Source organism: Astatotilapia calliptera, chromosome 3 (assembly GCF_964374335.1).
Source record: "Astatotilapia calliptera chromosome 3, fAstCal68.1, whole genome shotgun sequence".
Classification (NCBI taxonomy): Eukaryota; Metazoa; Chordata; class Actinopteri; order Cichliformes; family Cichlidae; genus Astatotilapia; species Astatotilapia calliptera.
In genome coordinates, this window is record NC_137424.1 from 12260100 (window position 1) to 12272962 (window position 12863).

General features: G+C 41.7%; 1 protein-coding gene across 2 annotated transcripts; it reads left to right on the forward strand.

Annotated features, from left to right (window-relative positions):
• Positions 1-1396: 1396 nt before the first annotated feature.
• LOC145425148 (uncharacterized) lies at positions 1397-10279 on the forward strand. Of its 2 annotated transcripts, XM_080298103.1 has the most exons (4): positions 1397-1552; positions 3949-4054; positions 7048-8820; positions 9146-10279. In XM_080298103.1, exons 2-4 carry the CDS (start codon positions 4037-4039, stop codon positions 9836-9838), a joined length of 2484 nt encoding a protein of 827 aa, XP_080154229.1. In that variant the 5' UTR covers positions 1397-1552; positions 3949-4036; the 3' UTR covers positions 9839-10279. The 2 variants fall into 2 exon arrangements, with proteins under 2 accessions (XP_080154229.1, XP_080154228.1); XM_080298102.1 differs by lacking the exons at positions 1397-1552; positions 3949-4054 and adding an exon at positions 4061-4619.
• The last annotated feature ends 2584 nt before the right edge of the window (positions 10280-12863 follow it).

Consider the following 12863-nt stretch of genomic DNA (forward strand, 5'->3'; position numbering starts at 1 on the left):
CTTGGTGGAGGACATCAGGATCAGCAGCTGCTGCTCCATCACAAACACCACAGAAGAAGAACAACACTGGATCAGATTATCTGGACGTGTTTGACAGGGACAGTGTTCATGTTCATGGACATCAGGACAAAAACAGACGATGGAAACCTGCCAGATTTGAGCTAAACTGCTCATTTCCATGTGTAGTCCCTGGGAGGTCACATGACTCTGTCCAACAAAGACACACAAGCTGTGTCCCAAAACGTCGGCTGCATCCTCCGGAGGCCGCATTTGAAGGCCGATGACGTCACAGCCAGGCGACGAAGGCTGTCCCGATTCCTCGACTCCTTCAAATGCGTCCTTCATTCCCCCGAATTTGAAGGATGGGTCGGGTGTGTCCTTCGTGTCCCACCATATCCCAGAATTCATAGCGCGGCCCAGCCAAATTTCAGCTGCCAACAATGGCGGCTGCTACTAAGTTTTAAAATTTAACGAGGGAGTACTACTTACTTACAATGAATTCCTTACACTATATAATTTTCCCGTCAGTGTTGGGGAATTCTCAATGGTGCTTGGTGCCATACCCTCAGGGACTTTAATGTTATATAAAAACACTGACAGCTCAATATCTGCCTCAGTCACTCTCCCTGATCCAGCTGAGTCAGCAGTGGGAAAAATCTGCTTTTCACAGGAACTTGGTAACAGCAATAAGAGAATACGTAGTTTATTCCAAGAAGATATCATGTCTCTCCCATATATAGAATATCTTACTGGAACCGACATGTTCCAGATATCACCTGGAAGACAGTCTGGATGATCCCATAAATATCTAATTGTGAACAAGGTGAAGGAAATCTCATATAAAATTCTTCATAAATGTGACCCAGCCAGTCACTATAGGGTAACATTTAAAAGAGACATAAATACTAATTGAACTTTCTGTGGGGATCATCCAGAAACTGTGGCACATCTCTTTTGGTTCCTCTACACAGAGATTCTGGAAGAATTTAGCAGTTTTGTTATTGTCTATAGTTTAAGGGAGTTTTCTTTACGATGAAAAATGTTTTATTCTGTTTCTTTAAGTTCCCCAGGAAGAATGATAAATGTTTTTTTATAAAAAATTTGTTAATACTTTTAGCTATTTTATATCCATGAATGTAAGTTTATTAATAAAACACCATATTTCTGCCTTTTTATAAGGATATGAATTGTACATACAATCAATTTCAGACTCAACCAACAAAAAGCCTCTCAGAACAATATTTATATGTTGATTTTTTTCGCCTACTCATATCATAATTTTTTTAATCCTGGTTCTGTATGTTCATGTTCTGTTCTTTTGTAAACTTCATCTGTTTGTATGTTGTATACTCATCGTGTTTCAATAAAGTTCGATTTAAAAAAAGGTACGTTCTAAACGAAGCTTCAGACGTCACTGATCACGTGACTCTGGCCAAACGAATCAAGCCTCGACACGGTGCTTCTGAAGCAGCGCGTTGATCTTTCTGACACACGCACCGGAGCGTCAGCTTCAAGCGGACCATCACTACGTCTCACATCTAAAGGTGTCAAGGTAACTTTGAACTGAGTTCAGTCAATCTGGAGTTTTTCCAAGTTTTCTGTTGCTCTCTGTGAGAGAAGAGCGTTAAAGGCGGGGCTCTCCAGAGTCCAGCAAAACCGGAAACCACAGCTGGGTGTGTGTAAGTGTGCAAACCAATAGAATGCATCGTGGTGGGGGGGCATCACGGGCAAGAAAAAAATAAAATAATCGGTCGTACCCATGCTTCCCCGACGTCATGCCAGCGCATATTGGGAAATTCGTAGGCACCGATCGGTTTTCTATCAGCCATTTGCTGGGAGTAAGGGCGCCCTCCGTTTGCGAGGTGCGCCTGCTGCTGGCGGCACAGGGAGGAGAGGGCGGGGCGGCGGGGAGTCTCTGGCTGGCTGGAGCGGCATCTAATAACCAACTCGCAAAACAAAATAAAAACAACAAACAGATATTATGATACAGACTTATAATCTGCACCCATGTTTTTTCTAAATTCTATAAAGTGAGCGCGAGAGCCCTCGGTGCGCCTGCGCGCTGCTGAAGTCAAAATAAACTTTATTGTCATCTCCGCTACAGACAGTCCAGCATATAGAGAGACGAGACGACGAGGCTGCAGTTACAGCGGTGCAAGTAAACAAACAATAAATATAAGAAGAGTAAGAAAATAAATCTACACTTTAGGACTCGGGGTAAAGGATCAATAACAATTTAAATTTATAATTTACAGTTTGATGATTTAAAGTCTCACACAAGCCGTCAAAAGGGGCGGGGCCGGCTGCTTCCAAGTAGAGCACATTTCATTTATAATGATGTAAATCCAAGCCCATCATGGATTCACGATCTGAATCCTGGGTTGTGTGAAATCCCAGAAATCAACCTTAGACAAAGTGAATCTGTGAACTAAGGTGTAGGTCTGTTAGGTTAATTGTGCTGATCCTCGGGTTGGGGGATTTGTGTTTGTACTGGAGCGCAAAATTCAAACCAATGGAAGATGGACAACAAAAGTTCAAAGCCATCAGGTGCTCAGGTTAGAAAAAAGAGAAAAGATGCAGGTAAGCAGACGTGTGATTGGATAATGGCAGCTCATCCTGAACCAATCAGACTAAACTCCAAACAATACATTATGTTACAGATTTTAATATTAATTAGTCATTGTTACTTGTTGATTTGTCCTTTTCTCATTGTGTGACGAATTATGACAACTGTTTGGTAGCTGTTATTGTCTCTCTCTCTCTCTTCATGTGTGTTTCTCTGGTGAAACAATAGTTTTGTGTTAATGTTAGGGCTGCACGATTTTGCATAAAATGAGAATCACGATTTTTTGGCTTAGAATTGAGATCATGATTCTCTCATAACAATAAATAAACATAAAAACAACAAACGTCTCACGTTTTGTTGTTGCAGCAAAATGTTGTAGTGCTTGAAATTCCGTCTCCACCGTTGCTCGACGCTGCGTGTACAGAGCAGGTAGTGCAACAATAGAAAAATAGTTGCGGGACGGCACTGTGTAGCGTTTGTCTAGGGTGTTGATCGTTTTCCTAAATCCCTCGTTTTGCACAGTGTTGATGGAGCCATATCTTTGGTCAGGTGATAAGTGATAGCCTCCGTAATGTCTTTGTGCCTGTGGGAGTTCGACGTGTATAGGGAAGCGCTGTATAAGGTTCCCGTTATTGATGTTTGGGTGGTTGACCGGGACGGATTTTCTCCTGTCACTTTCTCGTCATCCCTGACGTGCTCTCCGTTGTTGTTTCCCTGCTAATTTTAGCATCACACGGCACAGCTTCTGTATCACGTGGTATAAGGCTCCGCCCTTGTCATTTGTTGAGCAGGAAGAGTGAGCGCTTGTTTTTATGCAGAGTACGTCCCGGATCAAAATGTGAAGTTTTACAAATCACCACTCCTGTTATTCATGATGATTTCAATAACATCACATAATAACATGTAACATCCTGTAAGCAGTGTCTGCCTGTGTCTTTTCTCTGCAAATGAACATTTTCAGCCAATATAGGTAATACATCAACATGGCTGCCGTGGCTAAGTTAGGAATATTTATAATGTCATTTCCAAAACTTGCATATGATCTGCAATTTGTAGCAGATCTGCTGACTGTCACAGAGCAGCTGGAGCAGTCTCAAATGCAGGTCAGTCCACTGCTGCCACCTGTGGCCAAGTGCCATAGCTACTGCTGGATGAACTCGTGACACATCTGCATTGAGTCTTGACAATCCACATTGCTGGCGTTGCATCTTTCAATGGCAGCAATGGCAGGTATCAGTGCTCAAACCTTTTGTGTTTGTTTCCAACAAGTTGCCCACCTCGGGAAACAAAAATGTGTTCTTTTACTTGTCAGATGAACATATGAGACACTTTGACTCTTCAGTGCAGTGTGGAGCCTAACAAAGATCTGTTTTGTGTCCCAGCTGATCAGCAGGAGGAGGAGAGTCTGACGGAGCAGCAGAGGAACATTTTCAGCTACTTGGACTCAGCTCAGCCACTACAGAGGAAACAATGAGCTCAACACAGAAGGTGACAGACAGAGCAGGACCATATGAGCAAAGATATTTATCACCATATACATCTGAACATTTGCCATAACGATGTAGCTGACGATAGAATTGACACCAGACAAAATACTTTACAGCCGCACAACTTTATTAAAAACCCATCAATGTATTTTCACTGAAACAAGCAGCTGTTGCTTATGTGCATTAAAGTTATATAAAAATGTAACAGTGCAAATGCAAATTCCTCACTGACAGTTTAACCAAAAGGCGTTTCCAGTGGAAACTGGCCGACACATCCTGAGCATAACCATGTATAATATCCACTAAACTTCAGAAGAGGTTATACAGTCGTGGCCAAAAGGTTTGAGAATTGCATAAATATTGGAACCTGGAGAAGTTGCTGCTTAAGTTTTTATAATAGCATTTTGCCTGCACTCCAGAATGTTATGAGGAGTGATCAGATGAACTGCATCGTCCTTCTTTGCCATGAAAACGAACTTAATCCCCAAAAAGCCTTACCACTGCATTTCATTGCTGTCATCAAAGGACCTGCTGAGACCATTTCAGTGATCGTCTTCTTAACTCAGGTGAGAATGTTGGCGAGCACGAGGCTGGAGATCATCATGGCTGTATCCCGATTCAGGTTCTGCAGCTTTAAAGTCCTCAAGGGCCGCGTACTCAAAGACCGCTAAGGCCGAAGTGCTGACTTCTGCTAAATGGGTCAAACTGGGCAGAAAGTCTACAAACACATAACATCCTTATAGAATATGATGTAACACTATAGATCAACTTAGCTCAGAATATATAAAGCATATAAACAGTTACAGCAATGTGATGCAACAAACACAGCAGCTACTGATCCAAAATACTCAAAGCTTCATAGAACTGAAACCAACATTTATTTTTAGCTCCATTCTGCTGCTGATACATACTTTAGGTTTCTGAACATTAAACTTGTTGCTGCCTTTCATAGTGTGTAACTTGAAGGCCCTGAGTACTTTCTCCCACACTGGAAACACTGGGATGATCACATTATTTGAACATTACCTAATAAGACTGATTCAGGACAGACAGTTATGTTAAACTTTCCTAGCAGTCCTTCACAAACAGGGAACAGTCTGTCTATTCTCTCCATCTGTCAGCTGCTGCTGGCTCTTCCTCCTCCTCTTCCTCACACACTGCTGAGTTTGTCCTGGTGGATCATCAGGGCTGCAAAGCCTCACAGATGATGTGCAGCAGTGGGTCCCTCAGTCTGTCCTCACTCTGGACACTTGCAATTGTCACACATGGAAATCAAATGTGTGATAAGCTGCAGGATTCAAACACAAGTGTAACTTATAAACACATGTTCATACTTTTATTCCACAATCAGAGAGAAAGAAACAGAGAGAGAGTGCAGGACAGACAGACAGGTGACAGTCTCAGGTGTACACACTGCTACACAACAGCACCAGAGAAGCAGGATTTAGTGTTTGTGTTATTACGAGTGTGAACAAGAAGAGTTCCCAGATGGTGCAGTGGACACATGTGTGACTGCTGTGATTAAAGCATCTTTCTTTCAGCTTAACGAGTGAACCGTCAGCTCGTTCAAACACACGTTAAAGTCTGTTTGGCTCGACACCACCGAACAGAGGCAGCAATATAACACAGCTAACATTAACAGTGCAGTGAATCCTGCTTGTGCCGTGATATTCAGGACTGCAAACCGAGCAGCATCACTGACTTTCAGCTTGTTGTGTTTGTGGATATATGACTGACTTTAATTATCCACAAAATCATCACATTCTCTGTCAGATTAAGGTCGACTATTGAACGGCGTATATTTTAAAGGCTTTAAAACCAAGTTAACGCTGAAAGTACAAACATCACTAATGTCACATAACTCTGCCGACAAGGCATAGCTATGGCTATGAAATGCTCTTTGTGTATCACTTCTTCATTATGAAAGATGTCATTAATGCACTAGTAATGTCTCATCTGGAGTATTGTTCAATCATTTGGTCAGCAGCTAATAAGACAGATCTTAACAGACTTCAGTTAGTCCAGAATAAGGCGTCCAGATTAGTGTGAAGATGTTCATACTATACTAATATTGATAAAATGCATAATAAACTTTCTTGGCTTCCTGTACAGGCTAAAATATTCTATGGCTTACTTGTAGTTCTAAAGAAAGCAATTCTGTTAAACACACCACATTTATTCTGCTCAGCTGCAGTATCCAGATGAAATACATCATCATATTACACAGTTTTCAACAAGCTGCAATTTAGTAAATGCTCGAGTTAAAAGTAACGTTTTGTAAAACTGTTACATTTAGAGCAACTTTTAAGTGGAATAAGTTGCCTTAAAAAATTAGAGAATTATTCAAAGCTTCAATGAACACTTAAAAGCCGATTTACAGAGCTTTTAGTTGTTGTAAATATTGTAAGACATGATTTGTTTTTGAAATTTGTGTAATGTGCCTCAATGTTATTGATATTATTATTATTGATTGCTTATATTTTAACAATTGTGAAACCTCACTGTGGATGTAAGAGTGAAATTATGTGGATATCTTGAATTCACTTTATTGTGTAATATTTTATGTGAGTATTTGACGGACGACGAGCAACATCTGTTGTGGAAGCTAACGGGGTTCCTTTAGAATAAACAAACACAGGATTTATTATCACTGAATAATTATGTATAAATCTATACAAATTATAGAAATATGTAATAGGAAACAACAAAATGATCTAAATTATAAAATAGTGTGTGTGTGTGTGTGTGTGTGTGTGTGTACAAACAGGAGGGATGGGCATGAGTTTAGTGTTTGAACAGTCATGAATTATCTTTAACAGCAGGTTGGATGTAATGTGTTAGAACTACCAGCAGGTGGGGATAAGAGACCTTTAAGGTGTTTGGTGCCACGCTCCACCTTCAGGTTTAAAACTAGTGTTAATGGAGTTTGAAGGTTGAGTTTGTTCCACGACTGCATTTCACTCACTGCCTCTGTTTGTATCTCTGTCACTGCAGGACCAACATGGAGCCAGAAGTCAGCGCTCTCAGGAGGCCGACAAACCTCACAGAAGAAAGGGAGAGAAAAAACACACCTGTGACGAGTGTGGGAAGGGTTTTACTGTGAGGGCTAAACTAAAACAGCATCAGGTCATCCACACTGGAGAGAGACCGTTCAGCTGTGACTTGTGTGGAAAGTCTTTTTCCTGGAAGGGTTACCTAAAAAGACACCAACTCATCCACAGTGGAGTTAAAGCGTACAGCTGTGATCAGTGTGGCAGAGCTTTTACTCAAAGTAGCAACTTACAGAAGCATCTAGTTACCCACTCTGGAATTAAGCCATACAGCTGTGATCAGTGTGGCAGAGCTTTTACTCAAAGTAGCCACTTACAGAGTCATCTAGTTACCCACTCTGGAATTAAGCCATACAGCTGTGATCAGTGTGGCAGAGCTTTTACTCACAGTAGCAGCTTACAGAGTCATCTAGTTACCCACTCTGGAATTAAGCCATACAGCTGTGATCAGTGTGGGAAGGGTTTTACTGTGAGGGCTAAACTAAAACGGCATCAGGTCATCCACACTGGAGAGAGACCGTTCAGCTGTGATTTGTGTGGAAAGTCTTTTTCCTTGAAGGATTCCCTAAAACAACACCAACTCATCCACAGTGGAGTTAAAGCGTACAGCTGTGATCAGTGTGGCAGAGCTTTTAGTCACAGTAGCCACTTACAGAGGCATCTAGTTACCCACTCTGGAATTAAGCCATACAGCTGTGACGAGTGTGGGAAGGGTTTTACTGTGAGGGCTAAACTAAAACAGCATCAAGTCATCCACTCTGGAGAGAGACTGTTCAGCTGTGACTTGTGTGGAAAGTCTTTTTCCTTCAAGGGTTCCCTAAAAAGACACCAACTCATCCACAGTGGAGTTAAAGCGTACAGCTGTGATCAGTGTGGCAGAGCTTTTAGTCACAGTAGCCACTTACAGAAGCATCTAGTTACCCACTCTGGAATTAAGCCATACAGCTGTGACGAGTGTGGGAAGGGTTTTACTGTGAGGGCTAAACTAAAACAGCATCAGGTCATCCACACTGGAGAGAGACCGTTCAGCTGTGACTTGTGTGGCAAGGGTTTTACTCTGAAAGCTTCACTAAAACAGCATCAGGTCATCCACACTGGAGAGAGACCGTTCAGCTGTGACTTGTGTGGGAAGGGTTTTACTCTGAAAGCTTCACTAAAACAGCATCAGGTCAGCCACACTGGAGAGAGACCGTTCAGCTGTGACTTGTGTGGAAAGTCTTTTTCCTTCAAGCCTTCCCTAAAACAACACCAACTCATCCACACTGGAGTTAAAGCGTACAGCTGTGATCAGTGTGGCAGAGCTTTTACTCACAGTAGCAGCTTACAGAGGCATCTAGTTACCCACTCTGGAATTAAGCCATACAGCTGTGATCAGTGTGGCAGAGCTTTTACTCACAGTAACAGCTTACAGAGTCATCTAGTTACCCACTCTGGAATTAAGGCATACAGCTGTGACATCTGTGGAAAAACTTTCAGCCAGAGAGGGAGCCGAAATACACACCTACGCATTCACACCAGACATGATGTGTACTGCTGTGAACAGTGTGGCAAATACTTTACAACAGACGCACACTTACAACAACACATGTTTACCCACACTGAGGAGAGACCTTATCAATGTGACCTGTGTGAGAAGACTTTTAAATCTCCACGTTACCTGAGCCTACACCAAGAGATCCACACCAGAAAGAGACTCTACAAGTGCAGCTACTGTGAGGTATGTATTTATATTGTTATCTTGTCATTTTAGCCTGACTGTTTGGAACAACTCTGCTCATTAAACTGTGTTAGCATGTTAGCAATTCTACTGCATGGAAAAGCAGCTCTGAGTGATTGTTCAGATTTTCCTTTCAGTTATGATTTTAGTATTACTGTAGTATTATGGTGGTAGTATTGTAGTTATTGCAGCCCAGTAAACTGAGTGTGTTAACTGAAACAGTCAAATGTAGTTGGACGTCTGCAGAGATGCTCTTTATTTCAGGCGACGTTCAGGATACAAATGTTGAAGGACTGACTTACACTGTCTTTGTGTCTTTGTTTAGAAGCAGAGCGACACAGATGGATCCAGTTCTCAACCCTGTCATCACTGTGGTGGTGGGAAAGACTTTCATTGTGACCTCTGTGGAAAAACTTTCAGTTGGCAAAAGACCCTAAAAAGACATCAACGTAGACACACTGGAGACAAACGGAAATACTGCAAAGAATGTGGGAGAAGCTTCACCACACCAAGTGATTTAAAACAACATGAACTGATTCACAGTGGGGTTAAAAAGCACCTCTGTGATCAGTGTGGGTCATCCTTCACCACTGCAGGTCAGCTTAAATCACACAAACGAGTCCACACAGGAGAGAAACCACACAAGTGCAGACACTGTGAGAGAAGCTTCTCACGGTCAGATCATCGTAACATTCATGAACGTACACACATGGAAGGAAACTACAGCTGTGACCAGTGTGACAAGAGCTTCAGGAATCTCAGTTCATACTCTGCACACAAACGATCCCACGTTACTAATAAACTGTTTCACTGTTACCAATGTGCCCAAACATTCACCTCATTGTCTGCTCTGTGCAAACATCAGCGCGATCACTCAGGGCTGAAATCACTCCCATCACTGGATCACAGTGAATCTGAAGACACAGAAAGATCCTCTGATTTCTGTGTCAGACTCAAAAAGCTTGAGATCAGGCTCCACAGAGTTCAGATAGAATCATTTAAACTTGTGTTGAACTGAACTGGTTGCTGGGCTGAACTTCTACATAATACAGATCTACATGGGATCTTCTTTTCTGTTTTTTACTGAGTCAGTTTTGTCCTTTTTTCTCTGTCCTGGTTTTGCTCGTCTGTAAATGATTGAAACTCAGTCAAATAGTTCATTGTTCTCCAGCAAAACGTTTTGGAAACTCATGTTTAACCTTTAAAACTCTGACATGTTTTAGCACACAAGGCTTAATCGGGGAGTTCACTCATGATTGGACCATGAGAACAAAGGTTTTTAGTTCTTTCAAAGAGAGTCTTGGAGATGTTTGATGTTTCTGTTTTTCTGAAACCACCTGAAAGAAAAACTATTTTTCTTGCTTTATGTAGTGTGGAAGTTTTCAATGTTTCTTCATCTGTGATGTTCTTGAATGTGTTCACGTGAAGATGGTACAAATAAACTGTCCTTTCAGCTTTAGCTCCTAATTTATTCATTATTTATGGATGTAGCACAGCAGCCGTCTCTTGATTAACACATGGAGGGCTCGGGATCTGATGGTGTCGTCTCCCTAATTTGCCCACTCAGTAAATCTCACTCATGGCCAAGAAATTGAAATAAACCTTGTTTCCCTGCTGGATAGTGATCCACTGTAACTCTGCTCCTCCTTCCTGTTTAGGATTTCTGTGGCTGAAGTAAAATTCCCTCCATCCATCACTTATCCTAGCTAACCCAAAGTGAAATAAAGTTTTGCTCGTCTTAAAAAAGCATTACAATAATGGGCATTACCAATGCAAACTGAATGATACAGAAGATGAAAGAAGAGACTTTGATCAGTTAATAAAGCTCATGATCTTGATTCATTGTGGCTGCTACACAGATACTTCTGGGTCACTTTTCTCAGTTAGGAACCTTCCTCACCAAACTGACTGTTGGACCACACCCCTGGTTTCATGAGAAATTGTTTCAGCCATGATTTCTCTTCCTGTATTTCAGAGTAAAGACTGAAGTGACAAATGGAAGCATGTTTAAAAAACACAATGTGAGAGAGACGTTGAGGTCCTTAGAAGTTACCCTGGGTTTTTCTGTCACCCTGCTAGATGTTACACACCTTGTTATTGGACTGATTTCTACTGCTGGGCCCTATTTCAAGAAGCCGGTTTAGAAAACCCAGAGTGAAAAACGATACTCAGGGTTGAGTAACCCCGAACTGTCCAACTCGGAATATTCGGTTTCAGAAAGGGTGATAACAATTAGTTCAATCAACGCGGAGTTGCTTTAACCCCAAGTTAAGCGCGCGCACGAGGATACATAAAGCCCTGATTAGTGGAGTAGTGGAGCACAGATTAAGCAAGTCACCATGGAGACGGAGGGAAAGAAGGCGCGGTCAATGTATTTTACAGCGCTTGAGGCCGAAATTCTGATGGCAGCATATGCCGATAACATGCGGAATTTTGCGGAAAAAAAGTAACACAGCCACAGCTGCAAAAGAAAGGGAGCATGCATGGCAAAACATAGCCGACAGAGTCAATGCGTGAGTGTTAATTTAAACATTGATCTAGGGATTTCCACCCATTTAACACGTTATTTTATTATATTTTATTTTATTTTTTATTTTATACATTTTATTTTGTGATGTGATGTGAGAGCAGGTGCAACCCAACAGGCCCCAAACGTTCCTAGCAGCAAGTAAAAATGAAATATAAAAATATAGTCCAAACAGGTAAGGTGTAATTGTATTATGAGTCATAGTGCTTGGTCTGTTTGTCCGATGTAAATCAATTGCAGTTAGAGGCTACATTAATTTTCTTTCTGTGAGCACTTATTGCAATTATCTGAGCACATTACAAGTACATATTTGCTTAATCTGTATGCTCAAATGTGACCCGTTATAGCCACTAGAAAAAAAGCAGAGGCCCGAAAAACAGGTGGGGGTCCTCCACCACCACCACTCACAGAGGCTGAGTAGTTGGCTTCCACATTTGTGATAATGTTGGCATCACATATGATCTTCACAGTGCAGAGAACACAAATTAGCATCCATTACTATAATGAAATAATTTGTTAGTTTGAAATGCTACAGGGAACTATGTACCTGTACATTAATGCTGTGGAAAGACTTCCTGTTCACATAGTCTCCTTCATTTACTGAAGGAGCAATGATTGGAATGTGAGTGCCATCTATACAGCCAATCACGCCTGGGAACCCTGGAAATGAATGTAAAATTTAAGTAGTAGTTCAAGTATCACCACATCATGTATTAAGTTTTGTTCATCCTGATACCTGCAATTTTGTGGAATCTCTCTTTGATAAATCTTGTGGGTCTATGACCGGGGAACACCACAAACGAGTGCAGGAGACGTTTCAGTGCAACTGTAACATTCCTGACTGCCCGACAGACGGTAGCCTTGGAAACGTGCTCAGCGTCACCAATATTATACAGAAAGCTCCCGTTTGCAAGAAACCGAAGTGCAATACAAATAATATGCAATGAACTGAGAGCATGTCCGCGATGTGTCACATGAGCAATATTAGGCCTGAGGATGTTATTCAAATAAATTATAGATTGTGCTGAAAAACGGTAACGTTCACACAGAAAATCATCAGGAAATGGTAAAATGTCCAAACGCGCTCTAATCACTCTCTCCCGGCGGAGAGCTCTGCGGAGAATTTGGGCTTCAACATCTACTGGCTCTTCAAGGAAGGGGCACGCCATGTCTGACACTTCCTACAGTCAGGTTTCCGACAAAGAGGCGGAGAAAGTCAGGGTTAGTTGGAGTAAACCTGCTGGGGAGCAGGTTAGCTTCACGGAGTGTCATAGTAACTCAGTCAGAATTAATCTAAACTCGCTTTGTGAAACCGAAAACCCAGAGTTTTCGTTAACTCAGGGTATACTTACTCAGAGTTTGCACTAAACCGGCTTCTTGAAATAGGGCCCTGCAGTCTATCTGGGTCAGATATAAACCAAGTTTAGGTGGAGTTTATTTTCCTTGTGCTGACTTTTTACAGTCAGTTACAATAACTCGTACTGCGTACTAGCTAGCATGACGGAGTTTCTATACA